This window comes from Trachypithecus francoisi, unplaced genomic scaffold, assembly GCF_009764315.1.
Source record: "Trachypithecus francoisi isolate TF-2019V2 unplaced genomic scaffold, Tfra_2.0 Lachesis_group2, whole genome shotgun sequence".
In the NCBI taxonomy this organism is placed as follows: domain Eukaryota; kingdom Metazoa; phylum Chordata; class Mammalia; order Primates; family Cercopithecidae; genus Trachypithecus; species Trachypithecus francoisi.
The window spans coordinates 11,025,726-11,050,338 of NW_022681465.1; the positions used below are offsets into that span (position 1 = coordinate 11,025,726).

A 24,613-nucleotide genomic window follows, 5' to 3' on the forward strand; every position below is an offset into this window, starting at 1 on the left:
ATTCTACTGTGAAGAGATAATTGCAGTGAAAACAGGCAGCTGTTTTTTTCAGCATGCATGTTTACGTGTTGGATGTAAATGTATGTAAACATGTCAGTTTTAACACTTTATCATTGTTTGAATAGTTTGTCGAGCAATATTCAACACATAATTTAAAGCTTTGCAAGATCATTTCTTTCTTACTTATAATTTGGCACCCTTGACATCATAGGTTCTTCAGGATATACAGCTAGGTCTAATCTAAAATCTGGTTTATAAACTATGCTTTAGTTTTTAAAAAATCACTAAAATTGTCCTTTTGAATATTTGTTTATAATACATCCTAGTCTACAAATAAGTAAGAAATTCAAAGGGAGACCTCACCCTGCCTTCCCATGTAATTTTTTGTTCAACATTTGTTCTCATCCACGAGATAATAGGCAGGAAAGTGATCAGAAAAATTCCCCTGTATGGCGGGGCTCCTGTAACATACTGAGTCGTTATTCTTCACTGAATTCTGTATTAGATCCACGGGAGAATTGCAAAGGAAGTAAGGGGTATAGCTGTTACACTTAGATCATCGTTTTGTTTAATTCATGCATGGATATCTGACCTAATTCCTAAACAGATTAGCAGCGGCTCCTTGTGACAACAGACGTGAAGCCAGCCTTTCTTCTTGTACACCCTACTCCACCTCTCAGAGTCAACCACTTGCCGCTCATCTAGCCGCTCATCTAGCAAGTCCCTTGCCGCTCATCTAGCAAGTTCCTAAAACGTGGTCTTGTTTGTCAGGTCTATCGTTTTAAATATTTAGCAGCCAGTGCTGCACATACCTGACCATTCAGATCAGAGCCTCACCGTGCAGTGGGCACTGGTGTAGGCATCTCCGTGGCGGCACTGTGTGGTCAACTGAGGGCATCCCAGGCTTGGTCAACAGAATCCAAGCTTTGTCTGAGGTGAATTCCTTTTGCCTCATTTTGCTTTTGCTTTAGGCGGTGAAGCTGGCTTTGGCTTGATTTACATCATTGAGGCAACGTCTGTGCAGAAGTCAGCTGAGTCCTGCAGGTTTCCAGGCCCCCTCAGGCTTCTGTCAGTAAGGAAACTCAGAAGGCTTTGTCTAGAGCCAATCACTAGACTGGCTTACAGTAGCAATTGCTTCCACACTAGAATGTTCTCCTAGATACTCTCTTCCAATTTCCTTTACTAGAGTGGAAGCTTGGCCAAGGGGCTTGTGGATTTTCTCAAGAATCCATGATGACAACTTCAGAAATCATGAACTTCAGCTTGTCAACATGTTCTGATATGTTATTCTTTGAAAAAGGTGAAACTGATGGCTGAAGTTCAGCCAAGCACAATATGAACATGCTTCTGGAAAGGCAGAAAACATCTATTGAAGTAACAACCACTGTACTTCTTAATGGATGTGGCTATCACGGCATTTCTTCTAGGAGGAGACACAGAGAGAGCCTCAAACTCCCAGCATATGCTGATGAAAACACAGTGGGACCAAACATGATAGTGGGTGCAAATCTCCTCCTTCTTAAAAGAAGTGGAGTAAGAGTGTATCCTCTCCGTACATCAAGCAAGCATCATTCCTGCAGCTCGTGTTTCACCAGGAAAAGAAACAAGAGGTTATGTCTTTGGTTTTCCAAATGGGGCTCACATAGGAATTTCTGATGTTGCCCTGGCACATGTGAATGGCTGACACCCAGAAGCTGTCAGAAGCAATGTTGAAGGCAATGGAGTCGACAGCGGTCAGTTCTTTATAGCTGCTTCAAATGGCAGCACAGGATAAGATATATACTGCAGAAGATGTCATGTGTCAGGGGTATGGCATTTCCATTCTGTTTTAAGCCATCATTCATCTCAACCTTTGGCATGTGGCTGAGTTTCTTTGGCAATCAGGGAAGCCACCACAGAGGGGTTCTTCTAGACAATGAATTTTGTGTTGGAGCAAATTCAAATTTTAGTCAAATCCAATTCTTCTCAAATCATAAATGAATCCACACAGTGTACACAGAAGGCGCTCTGCTGGTCTTCATTTCTCATGGCTTCATGTATCTGTTGGTGGAGTCTTACTGCACAGAAGCCTCCTGTCCCCATCACACGCACTGAGCTCTTCCTTTTGCAGGCAGTTCCAATTTAAGCACAACCCACAAATATAAGGATGGCTGTTCATAACCATAATGGTAGGAAATACTTTCAGTTACATAACTCACCCCTAAACTATCATAGACATCATACTGCGTAGATAAAAACACTTTTACTTTCCCTGACTCGTGTCTTCCCACATTAGTTTGGTGTGAAACATTGCTTTAGTAGTATAGTAATTCTTAACAATTATTATTTTTTCCACAAAGACGATTTTCTACTTATGGAAAGACAAAACAAAAGAAAAAAAACCAATTTGCATCTAGTTCTAATGTAACTAAGAGTGAGAAAGAAATGTGACAGTAATCTCAAAGAGTGTACATTTAAGAAAATACACGAAAGTTGGGAGTCTTGACCCAGAACTGGACAAATATTTGTGACTCTCTAGCTTGAATAATGTATTTTCTTAAAAAATACATTTTCATCTACTTTATCAGCATAGCTCCAAGGAAAATTTAGAGTTAAGACAGAAGGTCGATTGAATCACAGATAATTAAAAGATCTTTTTAGACAGTCAACTATGCAATCCATTTGCTAAATACTTGCCGATGGGGTACTTTTTGATGAACTGAAAACCAAATATCACCTCGAACGGTAGTGAGCATGATTAAGATGAGTAAGCAGCAGAGTAATTTGAAATGCTGTATTGAGGCCACCTGGGCCATTAGTACTCCAAGTAACACTGCATATTTAAAAGGGAGGGATGACAGCTCATGGCTAACACTGACTGTGTTCACATGTATTCCACATATGTGCCATACGTTTTACAGGGTCTCATTTCTTAAACCCTCATGACCATAGTGTGGCTACTATAATTACCTCTATTTTACAAAACCCAAAAGTCCTACAATCATGGAAAAGCTTTCATGTTCACTTTTTAAAAATTCCTTAATATGTAACAATTGTGACTTTTAATAGACATGAATATTTCATTCAAAAAATTAACTGCTAAGTAGGATAAGCTGTCTGTTGTTAACCACACTAGAAACCAGAATATATACCTTATTAGCAAAAACTGACATGCCTTGTCCTTTGATCAATTATTATTAATGCTATTCTAACAAAGAGCCGTGGGTATTGTACGACCCTCAACTACTTCTAAATCCACTGACAAAAACTGATTATGATCACAGAATTTTAGTGAGGGTTACATTTCCTGGATTATTGAACATGATCAATCCATGTGTGTCACATCTGATACCATTTTCTTCCGTTGTTTACTCATTTGAAAACACATATTGAGACTGCCTACGTTATTAGACCACCACAGTATTTATTTGATTAGTACATTTGCCTCTGTGTTGGATAACGGAACGTTTACCTTGAGATAAAATATAATAATTTAATAATGATTCTAACCTGTGACCAGCTCCCGGATCTCCAGGTCAGTCGTCTTGCGGAGTAACCTCACCAGTGCTGGGATGCCACCACAGTTTTTCAGGGCAATTTTGTTATCATCGTTAGCCTTCCCATACACCAGGTTTCTCAGAGCTCCACAGGCACTACGGTGGACTTCGGTCATCCGATGATCCAACAGGTCCACCAGGAGCTGGATGCCTCCTTGTCTCCTTATCTGAAAGAGCAAAGGACACCACTTTTGCTTTACAGTGTAAGGTTCCCCTACCTACCCCAAAACATGTTTTTCATATAAAGTATCTGCTAACAATTAATTGCACCAAACTGAATTAAGGCATACAAAAGGAAACGGAAAAAAAATAAATGTGTTTGCTTTATATTTGATTGCCTGTATTTGCTTTAATACCCTACCAATAACAATCCAAATGTACTTCTTTCAAACCATAGAATTTGGGAAAGGTGATTTTAACTTCATAATGAGTGCCTTAGACATTTCTCTATAAAAATATGCCACATCCTCATGGATGAAGCACATGAAGGAATAAAAGGCATTAGAGTGATCCTCATTCCCCAGGCTTATTAAATTTAACCACTGTCTTAAAGGGCTGCAGGAATGATGTACAAAATGTTAAAATTATGCTTAATAGGGATATGCTCTAAACATTTCAAAGGAACCAGAAGCGAAATGAGAGACTGGAAGAACTGACACGATGAGTTTTATCTCAGATGACCCGCGGAAATAAGAACGTTTCTTACATGAGAGACAGAACACGTGAGGCCAAGGGACGCTATGCTTAATTTAGGTACTTGATTCAACAACAACAAAACCACTGTACCTTTTACTCTTCTTTTTATCAAAAGAAAATTTTAATCTTTTATAAGTAAATGCAAAATATTTTTGCTGTGTATTTCGAGATGCATGTTCTCCTGGTTGCCCTTTGATTTGGGGAACAATTTAAAATTTAAATTAGAAATGAAATAAAGTGGCTACTTAACACACAGGCAATTTCACAGGGTTTTCATTAGCAAAGCTGCATCTGAAAACTTTTGCATGTATATGGAAAAAGAGCATGATTCATTCAGGAATACTCTTCTCCTGTACTGTATGCTTCAGAGTTCTTCAGGGATCGAAGGATTGGCATCTTCTCTACTTAATTTTTTGATTACAGAAAAACTCATTCATGTCACAGATGTGCCGGGACACCTGGCTACAACTCCGGCCTCTTTTTTTTTTTTTTTTTTTTTTTGTTGAGACAGGCTGGAGTGCAGTGGCGCGATCTCGGCTCACTGCAAGCTCCGCCTCCCGGGTTCACGCCATTCTCCTGCCTCAGCCTCAGGAGCAGCTGGGACTACAGGCGCCCGCCACCTCGCCCGGCTAATTTTTTGTATTTTTGGTTGAGGCGGGGTTTCACCGTGTTAGCCAGGATGGTCTCGATCTCCTGACTTCGTGATCTGCCCACCTCAGCCTCTCAAAGTGCTGGGATTACAGGCATGAGCCACCGCGCCAGGCCATCCCAAGGCTCTTTGAATAGTGCCCAAGTGCAACCACACAGTTTGAAACTGCACTTGGACCCACACCCTCACCCCAAGCCAGCATTCTTGTTTATCTTCAAGTGCTATTGAATTCTTCATAGGACTTGTCATGTTCTAACTTATTTGTTATGTTTATCATTATCCTCTGTCTTCTCCTATAAGGATGCTTGTTCTGGGAGGAAAAGTGTTATATATCCCTATCCCTAAAACCAGTGCAATGCCAGACACATCATAAATATTCATGAAATATTTGTCAAGTGAATGGAGAGGGTTAATATATTACTTGCTATGTTGGTGTTTCTCAGCTTTGCTAAAATAGTATTTTCAAAATGAAGAAATATCTCTCTTTAAAGACAAAAACCAAACACCTCTTTTGTGACCAGCCAGGGATGTATCCAGAGGCGTCAGCCCTGCAGCTCTTCCAACCCAGCTTCCAAACAAAAGAGAGCGTGCTTCATTCATACAGGGTGGCGTCTGATGATTCTGAATATGCCTACAGGAATTATTTTCATTCATCAGCAAATGAAAGCAGAAAAAGGGGAAATCCTCAGAGCACTCTCAGACTCTAAATCCCTAACTTTGAAACCATGAATGCAGCGTTTCACATAAGGCACCTCCACAGGAACATGATAGGGAAGGAAGAGGGAGGGATGTAGAGGGACAGTGTAGTTGAGGGGGTTATGGTTGCCCAGCCTGAGGGTGGTGACAGCACCTGGGTATGAGAGACTCAAGGATCTTTTGGGTCAACTAAGGAAAGAGAAAAAGAAGTGAGAAACAACTCTGCCCAACTTACAGTTCTACCCACAGCTTGCTCGACACCTGCCCAAGAGAGATGATGTCTGTATTCCTATATAGGTGTGTCTTGTGTCTTGTTCATGCACCCAGATTATAAGCACACCCACTTTATCACAGTGCTTGAGAAGGCATATTCCACTTGTACAAAAAAGGTTAAACTATGAGTGTCACTTTCTCTTTGTGTGTATATTTGCCCATCTGTGATTTAGTTCAAAGTTCTCTGAGTTTAGTTATTTAAACAATAATGAAACCATTGAAAAGAGATAATAAATCCATTCTTACAGTGAATCTATTAGTTATATATGGAAAACAGATGGCATCATCAATCAATCTATGCATTTTATTCATATTTATATATTTTAGCAATACTGGATGTTATAATTAATATGCCTAATTTATTATATTTCCAATTCATATGATTTAATGAATTAAGTGATTAAAATATTCCAAAACATTAAAGGGAAAATGAATTCAAACTGAACGTCGCATGAATTCTTAATGCTAAAATGAAAACACAATGTTTTCAGTATGGCCCTAATTAATGCCATATGCCCAAATTTATAGTGAGATTTTCGGTTCGATTTTAATCTATTTAGATAAACATAAATAAGTCAATTAACCTTTTTCTTTTGCTCTTATTTGGGGTCACCAGATACTCTATATTAAAACTTGTTTTCTTGGGATTGAATTTTATCTAAGAATGTGAGAATCCTACTTTCGTTTTCTGAAGCCAAACATTACTCAGAGTTAAAATGTAAATGGCCACATGTGTGAAATGGGATGGCCAGGTCCTTGGTTCTCCCTCCTCCCGCTGCAGCCTCCCCTCTCCCATCAGGACCAGAAGGGAGGCCCTGACATGGACTCCAGTCCTCTTGCTTCTGGTGGCTGTGCACGGCTCTGATGCTGTCCTCTTCACTTTCCCTCTATTTTGCTTTTCTCCAGGACCCTTCCTTCCTCCAATTTCTTTCTTTCTTTCTTTTTTTTTTTTTCTGAGATGGAGTTTTGCTCTTGTTGCCCAGGCTGGAGTGCAATGGCACAATCTTGGCTCACTGAAACCTCTGCCTCCTGGGTTCAAGCAATTCTCTTTTCTCAGCCTCCTGAGTAGCTGGGATTATAGGCGCATGCCACCATGTCTGGCTAATTTTTGTATTTTTAGTAGAGACGGGGTTTCATCATATTGGTCAGGCTGGTCTCGAACTCCTGACCTCAGGTGATCTGCCTGCCTTGGCCTCCCAAAGTGCTGGGATTACAGGCGTGAGCCACTGCACCCGGCCCCTTCCTCCAATTTCTTGCACCCAATCCATCTACCAGTTTCTTCTGGTACCTAACATGAAATCTTTCCAAGCTTCCAAACAAACCTGTTTTAAACTCTTAAAATGTACAACTTTCTGAAAACCTATCAGAAGAAACTTGTCTTATTTGAAATGGCACCTTTATTTATTCTCCCCAAAAATGACGAGCTGTCTAGTTCCAATTTATCCCCCTAGTCGATCACTCCACATCCAGCAAGCTGAACCCAGGTTTTTGTTAACATATGATCATTGCAGGTCAGTCTACCCTCTCCTCACATTATTTATTTAATCATCTTCCTGCAGAATTGTTTTTGTTTTGTTTTTCTTTCAGACAGAGTTGCGCTCTGTCACCCAGGCTGGAGTGCAGTGGCGCGATCTCGGCTCACTGAAACCTCCACCTCCAGGGTTCAAGTGATTCACTTAGTAGAGATGAGGTTTCAGCATGTTGCCCAGGCTGGTCTTCGACTCCTGGGCTCAAGCGATTTATCCACCTCAGTCTCCCAAAGTGCTGGGATTACAGACGTGAGCCACTGTGCCAGGCCTCATGCAGAATTTTTTAAAAGTCAAGTCTTGGAAGATTTTAGGTTTCACAGCATTAAAGTCAATAAAATGCTAGTTAATGTATATCTTATATTTATATATAATTCAACAATAAAATAAGATGCACTCAAAGAGTGCCTGTCACAAGGTAGTACGTGAATAAGTATTTATCAGATGAATGGTGCAGCTGGTTGTCAGGTATTTGTCTCTCTCTTTCTCTCTCTCTCTCTCTCTCTCCTTTTTAGAGTAGGTTTAGGTTCACTGCAAAATTGAGCAGAAAGGTCAAAATTCTCATGTACTCCCTTTCCCCACACAGGCACAGCCTCCCCTACTATCAAAGATCTGCACCCTAAAGGTACATTTGTTACACTGGATGAATCTACATTGACACATTGTTATCACCCAAATTCTACAGAGTTCAATAGTCCAAAGTAACAATAGGGTTCATTTCTGCTGTACCCTCTATTCTTAATAAATGTACAATGACATGTATCCTCCATTATAGTTTCATACAGAATAGTTTCACTGTCCTAAAAAATCCTCTGTGCTTTGCCTATTTATCCCTCCTTCTCCACTGACCCTTGGCAACCACTGATCTTTTTACTGTTTCCATGATTTTGCCTTTCTAGAATTTCAAATAGTTGGAATCACACAGGATGTAGCCTTTTCAGATTGTCTTCTATTAGTAATATACATTTAAGGTTTCTCCATGTCTTTGCTAGATATCTCATTTCTTTTTAGTGTTGAATGTTGAATAATATTCCATTTTCTGGATGTACCACAGTTTATTTATTCATTCATCTACTGAAGGACATCTTGGTTGCTTCCAAGTTTTGGCAACGCTGTATAACATTGCTATAAACAATTGCATGCAGGTTTTTGAGTAGACGTAAGTTTTAAATTTCTTTAGTAATACCAAGATGCGCCATTGTTGGATCACATGATAAAAGTATGTTTAGTTGGTAAGAAACTGCTATATATTCTTTCAAAATGGCTGTTCCGTATTCCCATCAGCAGTGAATGGGAGTTCCTGTTGCTCCACATCCTCCCTAGCCATTTGGTGCTGTCACCTTTTGCATTCATTCTGGTCATTCTGATAGGTGTATAGTGGCGCCTCATTGTGTCTCCTTCTCTTTTAAGACTACCTGTGTGGTTCAGATTTATTTACATTCATACAAATGATTAAAATGGAAACAATGAATGTTGAAATACATACGGGGAAATGATAGCGTCATTTGAATCTGGACTGAACAATTCTCATGTCTGCTACTTTCCTGGACCTGATAAAATTGGACAGTGGCCAGAAGGGACCTTTCATACATGACCTGAATAGACGGTCTTAAACTCATTTATTAAGTGGTTCTTTGACAGATGATTGACTTTAGTCAGTTGTTCCTGTGTCAAGGCCTCACATTTATTTTTGTGCTTAGGTGTGCAATTCAGGAATCTAGATGGCAAGAGTAATCTATAAGGAGTAAGGGAGGTGGAGGGGGGTAAACCCCATCCCCAGGGGAAACAAAAGATGAATTAACCAATCAAATAAGGCAAAACTATGCCCTACTGCCTGTCTTTGGTTTGGTTTGGTTTTGTTTTTAGGTTGTTTACAGTGAGGGCATTGTTAAGCCTGATGCAGATAATCTCTGGGGAATGAGCACTAGAATGCATTCCCAGTTTGCACCAGGGAAGAATAAAAATGGCTTTCACACCTTTGCCCTAAAATCCACTGCTTCAAAGTATGTTTACAATTTAAACTCAAGAACTGAGAGTATCTAAAAATCATGCAAGAAAAGGATGCAGTGAGTTTCTTCTTTGCCTTTTCCTTACAAGGTAGAATATATCCAAGACTTTTAAATCAGAAAACAAATGGATAAGTAATTAAACTATACACAAGAGAAATGCAAGTAATGCAATAGTACCTATTGCAAAAATAGGGCCTCATCACCAAAGGATTTGTTACTCTTAACATAATCTGCATATAGTGACAATAGCATATATTTGCCAATGAATTAGCTATTATCATTAAACTGGTATCAACATCAATGAATAATTTATAGCATATTCAATTACAGCAGCGTTCAGATATTTATGACAGTCTTCATAAAAATGTAATGATAATGATGATGTATAGTGGATAAAAAATACTTTAAACAGCTTGTAACAGAATTCCTCTTGGGAGGTATCTGTCTTTATTTAAAAGAAAAAATACTATGACAAGTTGCTTAGAGGATAGTGAGACCCTGAGGGCATGGCCTACCGGGCAGTCAGGGCAACAGAAGAGATTGCTTGCCTGCTCTGCATTTGCAAAAGGGAGGGATTTGGAGCTAGGGACAGAAGACAGAAAAGGCTGGAGTAGCTTCTGTCAACCTATTATTTGGTGAGACAAGGGCCTCAAAACAGGTAAGGACCTGGGTATGTGCTGCTATTCCTTTCAGGAATCTTTCATTTTAATAAAATGGATATATCTTTGGGCTTCTGGGTTCCTGTTGAAAGAAACCAGGCTGTGCCTGAGGCTCAAAGTAAAACTTAATAATAGTATGCAAGACTATCACTACATACTATATATATGTATAGTATATCATAAATATATATACACACACACATACATAGAGCATATATACACACACACAAACTATGGATACTATGTACTATAGTACTTATTTTCTTTAGATACTTATGAAAACTCAAATCCCAATGTCTGAGAACGGGTTTATAGAAAGAGTTGATTAAAAAGAAGATAAGGGAATGCAGTGATTTTTTTACTAAATTTTCAATTAACTGTTACTTTTCCATGGTGCAGGTTTTGAAAAAGCTTTCTTAAGTGATATAATTATTACACACTCCTTTTTAATATTAAGAATTTCAATAATTTTCTCAGCTTATAAGCTAATGGAAGATACAAAGTTTGTGGATCCCAAACCAGATGATTAACCAGATGTATGTAGAAAGTACAAAGTTATCAGTCTGTAAAACGCACATTTTACCTCACTGAGTTTCAACCCTTAATTACAAAGCCAGTTAAACAACCAATGTTTCCATAAAATCTGAACTGAGGTATGTCCATGTAGCTGTCTCTGAGTAATACAGAAGTATATTTCATAAACGTCATAATTTTTTCGTAGAAATTATTTTTGAGAATCTCTCTCTCCCTCCAGTTGTATGAAACAGCCTGCGTTCTCCATTCGATAGGGGAACCAAGATGAGTAATGTTTCTTTATCAATTGTGTTTTCGAGAGAAAGCATGTTGCAGTGACTGGAGGTGCTACCTCAGACCTAGGTTCAAATCAGATCTTAAAACCGATGTCCCCCAGGTAAGTTACTTAAATGCCTGTGAAGCATGAACAAAGTGTGAACCTACCTCATAGGTTGTCTTCAGGATTAAATGAGATTTCAAAAGTGAATTGATTAACAAAGTGCTCAGAAAACATTATATATCACAGAACTATCTACTCTATCAACTTTTTAAATGATATTCTTAATTGCTTTCCTGGCCAAAATATAAATTAATTTAATAAAATGTTGATACGTGATAGTGAAAGGAATACAATTTAGGGTTTAACTTTATAAATTGGATTTAGGATATAAACCGTATATATCGAATAGATCTCTTGCTAACTGTGAGATGAGCAGTGAAGTCTTCTGGGAATGAAGCAGGCTTGGAGGTCAAATGCACCTCAAAGCTGTTTTTTTTCTGGCAACTGTTTTTCTGAGAGCAGACACCCTCCAAAAACACACTCGGGAGTCCTCAGAATTGCTGAACACTGTAAGTGAGTTTCAACTTTACTCTTTAAGTGCACCCAGGAAAGACCTCTGTGTTTTCTTTTTTAAACACGAAAAATTTCAAGTGATTCGAGTTTCTTTTCGAAAGACACCACTCAGGAAATGTGATCTTGATAAGTCTAATGGCTTCTATCACTTGGTGTAAATTTTGAGCTGTCCTTGCAGACACTGAATGCAAAAAATCACAAAGCATTGACAATTACGAAGAAAGCCTCCAGTAACTCTTACTGCATTCTAACTAAACTCCAATGTGACTTTTTATTTCCACATTTAGATATTTCATGATGCTAATATCCCATGATTTTCTCTAAATTACAAAGTCTTGATGAACCCAGACTAGAAAGCACCTAAGAAATTCTAGGGCCTGGAATAACTTGAATAACTGCTTTCCTTGAATAACTTTGTAACATCATCAGTCAGAGGCAAATATTGTGTGTGAGTGCAGGGTGGATTTCTCCTCCCAAGACCATGCTCCCAGGTTTAAAGGCTACACTTACACTTATTCTCTCTCTCTCTGACTACTATCCTATCTCTGTAGATCTGTATACACAGTCTATTCAAGCAGATGTATGTTCTACTTCACAATAGGAGATTTAATCTATTGGATGTTTCATAAGAATATATGCAGCATATATGCCATGGAACACTATGCAGCCATATAAAAGGATGAGTTCATGTCCTTTGCAGGGACATGGATGAAGCTGGAAACCATCATTCTCAGCAACCTAACACAGGAAGAGAAAACCAAACACTGCATGTTCTCACTCATAAGTGGGAGTTGAAGAATGAGAACACATGGACACAGGGAGGGGAGCATCACACACCGGGGCCTATTGGGGGGTTGGGGGCTAGAAGAGGGATAGCATTAGGAGAAATACCTAATGTAGATGATGGGTTGATGGGTGCAGAAAACCAACATGGCACGTGTATACCTATGTAACAGACCTGCACGTTCTGTACCATGTATCCCAGAACTTCAAGTATTAAAAAAAAAAAAAAAAGAATACATTCAAGGCCTCATATTATTTGAGTTTATTACATCAATTACATATAGTTAGTACCATATCCTAAAACAAATATTCACTGTTTATAAAGATGGACATTGTTTAAAATATTTAAAGATGGATGGTGAGGGCTGACACCTTCTTTCTCTCTCACTTCTCTGAATTCTGATCTTTTGGCTTCTTTTATGTGTTGCTGGACAGCTCTCATCCTCCCCAACTGATTAAGCAGAGGTCTCTCCTTTGGGGCCTGGACTAGATTTCCTTGCCTGGACTCCAAATCCACCACTAGCCTTTGTTACTGGCTTTAGCTTTGAAAGTCCTTGCTTCACAGCTGACTGAGCAGACTATTTGAGCTTGAACTTGACTCTGAGAAAACCTGCCACTACTATGGCATTTAAGCAACTTAACATTAGAATGATCTTCATTTTTAATCCATAATAAAGTGAAGACACTGGTTACCAGCCTTATTATTTAACTTTGTTGTGGATGTGATGGTCAATAGAGTAAAACTGGAAAACTGAAATAAGGAGGTGAGTCATTTGGAAAAAAGACTCACGATGATCAAGATTGATTAAAAGACCTTTTGGAATTAATTGGAAAATTCAGTAAAATACTAGCTTAAAATTTTAAAAATGAAAGCTTCCTCATGGATATATATAAAAATTCATAATTTTCTTATATACTAAAAATAATTGGTCAGAGTATTAAGAGAAAATTATTCCATTCAGAAAAGCAACTTGATACAGAAAATACTTAGGAAATAAATATATTATGAATCGAGAAGTTTCTGTATGAAGAAAATGACATGGATTGACTGAAATACATAAAAGCAGATGTGAATAAATGTAAACGGACTATCACATTCCTTCAGTATTATAAAGATTTCCATTGGTCTCTAGATTAATTTAAATATTAAAGCAGTTCAAATCCAAAGCCCAGTAAATTTTAAAGTTGTTTTTGGACACAGTGACACTAAAGCTCATCTGGAAGAATGAACGTAGGAAAAAAAATCACATGAAAAATAAAGTATTATGGAAAGAAGAACATATTCTAAAGCACCTATATACAGAACAATATGAAATGACCCCAGAATCAATAGATAACAATGGGAGAGAAGAAAAAAACTCCAGAAAAGATACACATGTTTACAAGACTTTAGGATTTCATCAGAAAGCAGTATGGATTCGATACCTAGAATTAGTAAAAACAGGCTCACCACATAAGGGATGACATAGCATTTGATTTCTTCACAATGACAAAAAGTAAACTCCAGATGGATTAGAAATGTAAATGTGAAACATACAACAAAAAAGCACTAAGGGGATGTACAAATGGGTATTTATATACTACTGGGAAGATCTAAGGTTGATACAAAAGCCAGGAGCCACAATGAAAAGGACTGACACACACATATTATAAGCAAACTTAAGTCATGAGGGCAGAACTCAACAAAATACTGGCTATGAATATGACAGAGAAGAAGTTTAGATACTCAGCATTGCTAACGTCTTCCTTGAATTTAACCAATCTATTGGATGTAAAGTGATATCTCTTTTTAGTTTTAATTTGTGTATTCCTAACTACTAGTGAGGTTGAGTCTTTGAATACATTCTTTACCAAAGAGGTAAAGAATCAACATGAATACAATTAAAGTACTTTACTGAACAATATAAACACAAACATTAAGAAGTATAAGGAAATGCTCTGTTCATGAATGAAAAGAGTGGATATTGAAAAGGCTATAAATTCTCCAAAATTTATTCATACTTTTAACACAATTTCAATCAAAATTCAAGGGATTTTCTGGAACATGATAAAATGATTCCAACTTTCATCTGGAATCTTAAGCAAGCAACCAAAAGTAAGACTATTTCAATAAGGAGGACTACAAGGGAGAAATTATTTTATCTCATTTATAAATGCTACATAAAGACTCAATAGTTAAAATGTTGTGATACTGATGTAGTAGTCAAGATGGCTTAGCGGAACAGAGTGGATAACCAGGAAATAAAGCCCAGTGTATTTAGGAGCTAACGTGTGATACAAAGAATTACAAGCCAATGTTAAAGGCCTGAATCATACCTAAAGGTCTTAGGGAAGCTGACTATAGATCATGTACATTCCAAGAATTTAAGAACTAAATAAACCAAATAAGGGCAAAAATAAGTTAAAGGAATATCTATGAGATTTCAAGAATGAATGAGGAGTCCTGAACACAAACAAGAATGGAGGCAATTTAACTTCAAAAGTAGTAATTGTATGCAGATATACAATACTGCTTCAGCTTTAGTATCCTAGTGATACTGATTTTAAAAGTTTAAATATAATTTTAATATATCCGCATAGGGAAGCATACTATCCATACTAAAGTTAGGATACATCTTCAGATGGTTCGGGTATTCACTTCCTTTTCTTTCTCCTCCTCGACCCAGTCAATACAATAAGGATAGAGTGTGACACTTGGTAGTTTCATAGAGATAATTTCAATAAAGATATAAGATTGTCTGGGTGTGGTGGCTCACATCAGTTATTTGGGAGGCCAAAATGTGCAGATCACTTGAGGTCAGGAGTTTAAGACCAGCCTTGTCAACCTGGTGAAACCCTGTCTCTACTAAAAATACCAACAATTAGCCAGGTATGGTGGTACACGCCTGTAATCCCAGCTACTCAGGAGCCTGAGGCTCGGGGATCATTTAAACCTGGGAGGTGGAGGCTGCAGTGAACCTAGATCTTGCCACTGCACTCCAGCCTGGATGACAGAGGAAGACTCTGTCTAAAAATAAATAAATAAAAATAAAATAAATAAGAAATAAAGATCTAAGACTGACTAATAACAAATACTCTTCAAATTCCAGTCTTACTTTTGAAAAGAAATAATCAGTCATCTCCTTTGAGCATAAATATCTACCTTTTAGGTGAATGATTACTCATCTAATTATCTCTTCGTTTGGAGAGGACAAGATGTAACATATTTATTTGTATGTGGCAAAGCTAAAGTCACACATTGTTCAACATCTCAAAGAGAATTTTGGATGACCTCATATAAATTTTGAAAACACACACCCCAAAAGGGAGATAGGTAACTTAACTATTTGAAAATCATTAAAACATCTAAGAATGTGAATATAAGAGGCCTACAAATACTACCCGCAAAGCTTTCATTGTATAAGGCCTGGACAGTTGCTTGTTTGGCAAATGTTTCCTGTGGGCCTTGTCTGCTCAAGGTGCTGGGGCTTAGAGGAGGTGTGATGGGCCATGGTCCCTGCTGGAAGGAGTCAAGGAATCTGTGGAGTCAGGAATTAAGTAAAGAAACCAGCAAGGGAGCAAATACGACCCTTGCAATAATGAAAACTGGAGGCGGCTTTACTAAAAGAGGACCTCGCAATTTTCTAGTCATTATTTTGTATTCTTCTGCTTAAAGAAGATCTGCTAAACTGGACAAGTTTTAGGTCCCTCAACACCTGGGTTCTTCTGGGTGACAAACCAAAAAGAAGTCAGAGAAGGAAGACAGGATGAATAGTGTGTGATGGAGTTGCCGGGGAGTGGGTCAGGGGACACTTAAGCAAAGACTCGGTGACATGGAGTGACAGAGGCCCCAAAGAGAGGAGGACCTGGAAGGCCTGTGTGCTAGTGCTGAGCGAAAGAGAGGCAGTGGGGCCAGGGGAGGCGAGATGAGGCTGCAGGGCCCTGGCTTTACTCTGAGAAAGACTGGAATTTGAATTGCCCTAACTCATTGTTTTAAACACCATGTGCCACGTGAGGACAGACTGACCACCAGCTAGGGCCACTCCCGTTGTCCAGGTGAGAGAACCACAGCAGCTTTTGATTGATTGATGGGAGTACAAGCACTAAAAAATGGCCAAATTCTAGGCTGTTTTACAGGTAGGGTGGTAAATATCAAGTCTGATCGAAAGAAAGGAATCACGCGTGATTACGATTTGGGGTCCTGGGCTTTTAATAAACGAGTGTGTTGATAATCATCACAGCAGTAGTTTTTGGTTGACTGACAGATGGCAAAGCAGTTTGGAAAGACACCGCCCCTCATTTAAATTTCTATGTTACTGGCATGACAAAACCACACATTTAAAAATTGCTATTCTTTTGTTCATGCAAAATGGAAAATAACATCTTTCTAAAATATAAAATTATGCTAAGTATACATGCAGAAATAATAGAGAAATTGTTTTGTGTCTTAGCCTATGGTTATAACAAATGAGAAGTAAAGTAAAAGTAATGTATTCCACCAAAAGAAGTTATGATAGAAATGTCAAGAAAATTTTCTTATGTATTTATTTTAATTTTAAATTAAAAATATTCTGACTTTAAAAAATTTAAATCACCTCAAGACTTTCATTAAGCCAGTAAAAATTGTACAGAATATAATTTGCTTTACTATATGCATTACATGATGGAAGGTATTTTTTGTTATGCATGTATTTTTTTCTTTCTATTTTTTCTTTCTATAAAGTCTCCCATATGTTTTGAAGATATGTTTTTGTAGTAGTAAAAGCCAATGCTTAACCACACTAAACTGTGGTTGAGAAAATAATTCCAGTTTTGTTCAGTTCAGTTGATATTTATTAAGCATCGGTCCACATTCCCTGGGGCAGTCATGGTTTAGTGAAGGGGATACACACAGGAACAAATACAGTGTATGAAGCCCACAGGAAAGTCACAAAACCAGCCTCCTTAGGAAATGGGGTAGGGTAGTTGTTTCTGGAAGAAATATCAGCTGAACTGATTTCTTGGGAGTTGAAAAACTGGTGACCTATACAATGTAGTACATGATTAAACCCTCAAATGCTTGGAGTGTAGTAGGTCCACGCTTTTTAAAGTTGAGGGCACATATGGTAGGGTTCAGGGAAAGGACAGGCATCAGTATGCCAGACAATGATACCTCTTTTTGGTCCTTAAATTCACCCAAAGACTGGGGGGCATTATTTTTCACACTAATAAAGACTCGGAGACTTTACGAAGTAGAATACAAGATGTATGAGAATTTTAAAGCCAAAGCACAGAATGTAAGAGCGCGGCATGTTTCTAGAGAGCTGTTCTGGTCAACAGGCCCTGATTCCTGGAGCCCACATGGCTGAGGCCTGGCTCCACAGAGAGACCAGCAGCGGAAGGTTGGAGAGTGGGAGCCGGTCTCGGTAAGAGCCCCGACCTGCACAGAGCCCTTCCCAGAGGTAAGAGACAGGGAGTGTGGGGGATGCTGGGAAGAGACCAGACGAGCTGGCATTGAAAAACACACAAAGGAGGAAATAACCACATAAATGAGGTGATAGAACCCACACATGGTTTCTGGGCAGGAATGACAAGGGAGGTTGTGGCCAGGAAGACATGAGAAGAAATTTGAGAGCTGGTTCAAAAGAAGGAATTATCCATCATGTAAAAGGGTATCTTCGCTATTGAATGGTTTGACCGTTTTCCTGACACCTAGACATTTATAGTATAACACACACGTGGGGGGTTCTACATCTCTCAACCGTTTTTGTTTCAATCAATTTAAATGGTTTTACTCCAGTAACTCTGTGTTCTGAGCTCCAGCAAGGTAACTGGTGGAGCCATCTTGTGTTTCTGCGTTTAGCTCTGCCTCCACAATCAGAGGGTGGAGGCTGCTGGGATCCCAGAGGCTGAGCAAAAAGGAAAAGCGTAAATTCCATCACTCAGAGCTCCCCGGAGCTCCCCCAGGAGTCTGCTGGATTTGACCACTATGATTCGCTCTTTTGAGACTCCACAAACTCAACCATGTCAACCTTATTTTCTCACATTTCTATTGAACACAAAGAAAGGTGTTACCAGGGAAATCTGTCTGCAACAGGGCAAACTGAAATATGATTTACTGAATGTTGCTGCTCAGCTGATTAAGTATTATTCACTCTTCATTTTATCCTTCAGTCCAAGCAGAACATTGATATGACGCTTGGATCTTGGTATAAGAAAATACACATTTGTTGTATCTGTGACCTTTGAAATTTATAAAATTATGTACCAAAAAATCTCATCAAGTGCAATGCAGTGCATCCCACACTGATGTGTCATCCTAATGGAGAAGGCGACCTTCTCCTAGGCATTCCATGGAAGGTCACTGCAGAAATTCTGAAGGCATCACAACTCTCCTAGCAGTTTGGGGGTTAGTACTGCTATATTATTACACGTATGCCAATAGTTTTACACACACATATATATAGTATAATGTCATACATATATAACAATGTATAACATATGTCTATAAGTAAATGTAAACATTTAAAAGAGAAAATCGTTCAGAAAGGAGGTCTTCTCCTCCTTCCCTCACCAAAATGGTATTCATTCAGTTCTTTATACTATTTTATTCCAATTTAAAGCTTGTAGCATTAATTTTCTTTTTTTCTTGTAACCCACCACTTGTGGGTTCAGAGGACCTGCCTGTCGGTATTCTCCTTTCCAATAATTCAAGTAGCTACAGATGTTGAGAAGGCTGTTCTTTCTTTAATAATTTCCGTTCAAAGATTTTCAGCTCTGGAGTGTACCAGATTCAATGGCTATAACCTCAATAACACATAGTAAAATGCTCTGATTTTAATCTATTTTCAGAGGTTAGTTCTTAGCAGTAAACTCTTTAAAAATCTTTAATGCATGACATCTCAGGTTTATTAAAATCAGGTTTCTTTCTTCTCTGTTTTATTTACTGATTTTCTAATTTTGCATTTAAAAGAATACAGGCTATATAAACACCTTGCTTCGTATTTTTAATTCTTTAAAAATTTTCAGATGAGTTATTTGTTTTATTGCACACAATTTTTCTCCAGACTGGAAGGAAGGCAATGATTATATTCTCAGTTTTTAATAGGCTGGTAGATGCTGAGGACTAATAACGGAGCAGGGCCTTAGGGAAGGATTTTTTGTCTTTTATTTCTAAATTCTGCACACACAGTAGTCAAAGTCGCCTTTTCAAAAAACATACGTAACCAATGAGGTCATGTTGATCGCTGCTCAAAATCCTTTAATGATTCCCACCACATTCGGAAGATCGTTAATCTTGGCCTTCATTCCTGCCTGACCTGCCTATGTCTTCTCTCTGTTTCCATCTCTCATCACTGTTTCTTACTCACTTCGGCTTCCATTGTCCTGGGCTTCTGGAAATTTCTGAGCAGGTTGTTCTCCCAGAGTCTGCAGAGTGGCTTCTCTTCCACCATGCAGGTGTCCCCTAAACCTGATTAGTCATAAAAAATGATGGCCACCCCTTCCCCTTCATCCTCAATCTTCCTCTTCTCTAGGTTCTATCTTAGCTCCATTTACCACCTGATAGATTTCATGTATTTATTGGTTCATTTTCTGCTTCCATCCTCACACAGAGAGACGTCAGTGCTGCAACAGCAGAGATCTTGCCCGACTTGCTCAACGCCGTGTCCGCAGGGCTGAAAGTAGTGCCTGGTACCCAGTAGGCATTCCATATATCCATGTTATCTTTTGACTGAGCGCAGTTTTGACTATTGACTTTGAACTTCTGCAATATGTCTGACTGGAACGTCTGCCCATCAGGAGAAATATCATATATCAAGCAGATTCACACTTGGGAACAAGGACTTCCAGTGCCTAAGAAGATATCTCAGAAACTCAGAATATTATACAACCATGAACATCATGATACTGGTCCGGCAAACATCATGCACCTCTAAAAATGTTTTTTTTTTTATAGCTTTATCTTTTTATTTCATGAAGTGAGAGTAATTTTCCCACAAGTACATGACAGCACTACATATAAAATGCCTCTGCACTATGTACACCTGCATCTTGTTTGTAGGAGCCAGTGCTGAATATATCAGCTAATTATAGATATGCAGATGCCTTGTTTTCTTTAATGCAAAAATATGTAAAAGCATGTGAAACAGTGTAGCACTCAGGTCCATGGTTGAATATCCAATTTCCATTAGATGAACTTGGGTTAAATGGTAAAGAGACAGAATAAGTAAGAACAACAAGGAAGATTATTCATAATTCAAAATCTTCACATTCTGCTGTCACTCTTCAGGATTTAAGACACTAAAATGGGAAAAAAATCTAAATTGCAAAACAAATTATCATCCATTGATTCATTTCTTAGGATGTTCATCACAGAGAAATTAAATCTAGAGCCTCATCATTGGAAGACTACCAAAAGGGGAAAAATGTTACCTTTGGGAACTCTGAGAGATAATATGAAAAACTGTTAGGTATTTATTAATATAGATATGTTTACAGGGGTGAGGGAAATGGTGATTTTGAATGACACATTAAGGAAACTGTGATTTACATTGAAATTTTCAAAAGGGGATTTTCATAATGAGAGTTGGGACTCCTTCAACATATAATCGATACATTTGCTTTCAAGACCATGTGGTCATAAAGATGGAATGGATTGATGTGACTAGCCAACCAACTAGTCAAAGGAATAATGCTCTGTTAAGTGGCAAAAAATCCTGAACCTTATCTGAAGGAAGATAGCTCCACAGAGCAGGATGTAATGTGGCATCCTGCAGGCAGATGTGCAGCTGCGCAGGGTTCCTCTAAGAGCTGAGAGAGCATTTTCCTCACTCTAATACATGGTGGTAGGCAGAACGATGTCCCCCAACCGCCCACCCTATAAGATGTCAATGTCTCAATGCCTGAAACCTGTGAATATGTCATGTTACACGGAAAAGAGGAATTAAGGATGAAGATGGAATGAAGGCTGCTAATTAGCTGATCTTAAAGAGTCTAACATTAACTATAGGGGTGAGCTCCATGTAATCACAAAGTTCCTTCAAAAGCTGAAGAGAGGGGCGGGAGAGTCCGAATAGAAGGACAACAGTGTGAGACAGACTCAACCAGCCATTGCTGACTTTGAAGAGCGAAGGGGCCATGGACCAAGGAATGCAGGAAGCCTCTAGAAGCCGGAAAATGAGAGAAAACAGATTTCACCCTAGAGCCTCCAGAAAGGAATACAAACCTGCCAACACCTGGATGTTAGCCCAGTGAGACCAATTTTGCACTTCTGAGCCCCAGAGCTACCAGATAGTAAGTGTATGTCGTATGAAGTCACTAAGGGTATGGTAATTTGCTACAGCAGCAACACAGTGCTCATACATAGGTGGAAAATCTGCTGCCAAGTTATGTGCTCATGAGGAGCACTTCAGGCTTCGCTGGATAAGAAGTGGCTGCTTTGATCAGCACACCTGCAAACAGCAGAGGTTTGCTGTGCCCACTCATTCCCAAAGTCCAAGCTGCTCCCTTCAAGGTCGTAACCAATAGATCATCCTCCTCCTATAACCACCAGGGCTCATTCTTTGGCTGCTAGAGGAGGTGCCTGCTGAAGGAGGTGGATCTATATTGCCTGGCCAAATATAAGTCTGATAGGATCAAGGCAATCTCAATGTGTGCTGTGCACATATTGCACTTCTATGTACCAAGAAGTACCAAATGTGAAGTACTCTTTGTCCATTTTCTTGACTCAATGGCCAACTCATTGGCCACTGTCCACAAGCCACTGTTAAATGACTCTCTTTTCAGATAATTTCAATGAGGGAAGACAGAAAAGTCTTCCCAAGGTGGCAGATTGCACAATGGATGGCTAATCCTGTCTATACAAGTGAGAAATGGTTCATTATAACTAGTGTCTTTTCAGATGAGTCATTCAAGAGAATACAACCGTCAACTGGGAAGATGTGCTCTGGTATTTTGGTTTTGGTTTTTGTCCTGTTAACATTAACTTTCCCACAAACTAGGGAGGAAGGAGGTAGCTTTTCAAAAGTGTTCTCCATCATCTTGTGCCTGCAACTCCTGTTATTAATATTTATCACTGGCCTTGTTCTGATAGAGTCATAAGCAGTGCCTATGATTTCACTGTGGGAAAGAATGAAGCATCAGAAAGGATGCAGAGAAGCCTGAATTCTGAGGCTTCCTGCTCATGCATTGAGTGGACATCTCTGGCATAATACAGGTCGTTCTTAAGGAATTCCTTACATTTAATTAGACAGTTTTTGGGGCAGACCCTTTTTATGCCTGTATTTGAAATTTTCCAGGGTCTAACAGGAATTTCAGGCCAAAAATGTCCCCTAGGGATGCAAGCATTCTCTACCGGTGCCCAAGAGCAAGCCACTAATCACTTTTCAAAAGGTAAATATTTAATGGTGGACTCTGGTGGTCAGTATGCTCAAAAGCTTAAGGCTGTCTTTCTGCTGCCCCTACTAGCTTTTGCCATGAACTCCAATCCCTTTGGGCATTTGTTGCTATTTGGGTAAAGCAGCTTGTGGATTTTAGGCACCCAAAGTTGTGGCTCATATTCTTATCCACTGAAGACCTTGAGAGCTTCTTGCTATTTGGGATCCCCTTAAAAAATAAATATCTCCCTCCCTCCCTCCTTCCTGTCCTTTCTCCCATCTGTCCTCCCTCCCTCCCTTCCTTCTTTCTTTCTTCCCTTCCTCCCTCCCTTCTTCCTCCTTCTTCCTCCTTCCTTCCTTTTCCTCTTCACGTGTCTTTTTTCTTTTTTCCCTTTCTTTTTTTCTAATGGGACTTAATATACCCCAAATGTAAGATAGGATTTCTCCAGTATCCAAGGAGTTGTACCATATGTTACTCATTTCAGGGTAGCATCAGTGAAACATTTTTTCATCACTTGACAAATATCCCTGATTCTTCAAATTTTCCCTGTTGGGTCGTCCTCATAATTCTCTAGAATTGACAAGCCAGCCTCATCTTGCCATAGGAGTCGTGCTGGTGCCAATTCTGACAGCCTTCTTATTTGTAAGCCTGATAATCATTATACCAGTAAAGTTGTATATCAAAGTACCTTTTATTATTAGTAAGTCTGGATCTCTACATAAAATTTTGGGACATGGGTAAGGGAATAAGCATATCTTTGTGTGGAAACTGTTGAAGTAGATTGTGTGCGGTCTCTCAAATAAAGGCAAATTGAGATTGGCTTTTTCTCAGAAACTAGGATTGAAAAAAAAAAAAGGAATTTTTCAGATGGATGACAGTATTGTAAGCCCCTGGTGCCTACCAAGCTTCCTCTTTAGGTTGAACTATATTGAATACTGTCAAAGCTACAGGAATCACCACTTTATTTAGACCTTAATAATCTATAAAGTCAACCAAGAAAAGCTGACTGCTTTGGTCAAACAAGCCATCTGTATGGAGAGGTATTACGAGCCAGGAGACCAGCCTCTGTGACATCCTTAGTTAATACAGATGTCGCCAGTCCCTTCCCAGGAAATCCATCTTGTTTTTGTTTGGGGATTACTGGGTCTTTCTGGCAGAGAGGTACTCAGTCAATGTGCACAATTACAACAGGTATATCCGCCATTTTCACCACACCTGTCCCCTCATGTGGAAGTTCACCCTGGCCTGCACATAAGGTGTGGCTGGGCCAGCTGGATATGAGATGAGACCTTTCCTTTTGAACAGCCACCTTTCCCTACTCTCTCTGAGCAGCCTCCACTTCTTTAGTACGATGGCCAGGTATAATTACACTGGTTAAGCTCAGTGTAAAGTGTGGCTTCCCAACAAATGGCCATAAAACTAGCTTCAGCATGTGGTCCCAGATCTCTTGGTAGAAGTGGTGGAAGAGTAGACCAGCCCTCCCCATGCAGCGGGGTCACCTAGCTGGTCCTCCTCACCCGCTTCCACTATTAATCCTCCTACCATCACAAGAATGGAATCAAAATCTTTCTTCACGAACGCCATGTTTCATCCCTTCCTGAACCTCCATCAGGGAATTTTTCAAATCAGCTAACTTAAGCATAAGTACTCTAAATTCCTAGAATATTATCGCGGAGAGAAGAACATCGATTTTTCTTTTTTCTTCCAAGGTATTTAGGTTTTACTTATTGGTGGACAAGGACTTCTATGATAGGCTGAGTAATTCTCCTCCCTGAAGATGTCCAGGTCTTAATCCCTGTGATATGACCTTACATAGCAAAAGGGACTTTGCAGCTGTGATTAAGAAACTTGAGATGGGATTAAGAAACTTGAGATGGGACAATTGTTCTGGATTATCTGGATGGTCCCAATGTCATCATAAGAATGCTTATAAGAAGAAAGCAGGGAGAGGGGATGTGATGTTAGAGCCAGAGGTCAGAATGATGAAATCTGAAGTTGAAGGAAGGAACCAGAAGTCAAGGAATGCAGCCAGCCTTCAGAAGCTGAAAAAGTCAAAGGATCAGAATCTCCCCTCAGGACACCTTA

The 24,613-nt window shown here is 39.1% G+C and overlaps 1 protein-coding gene across 4 annotated transcripts in view; it reads right to left on the minus strand.

The window, feature by feature from the left end:
* The window catches only part of CTNND2 (catenin delta 2), a 942,360-nt gene that overhangs the window by 226,462 nt on the left and 691,285 nt on the right, over nt 1–24,613 (minus strand). For all 4 annotated transcript variants that reach the window (XM_033178807.1, XM_033178804.1, XM_033178806.1 and 1 more), the window contains exon 11: nt 3,490–3,703. In XM_033178807.1, the coding sequence (XP_033034698.1) occupies nt 3,490–3,703 (214 nt within the window). The remainder of the gene's footprint in view (nt 1–3,489; nt 3,704–24,613) is intronic.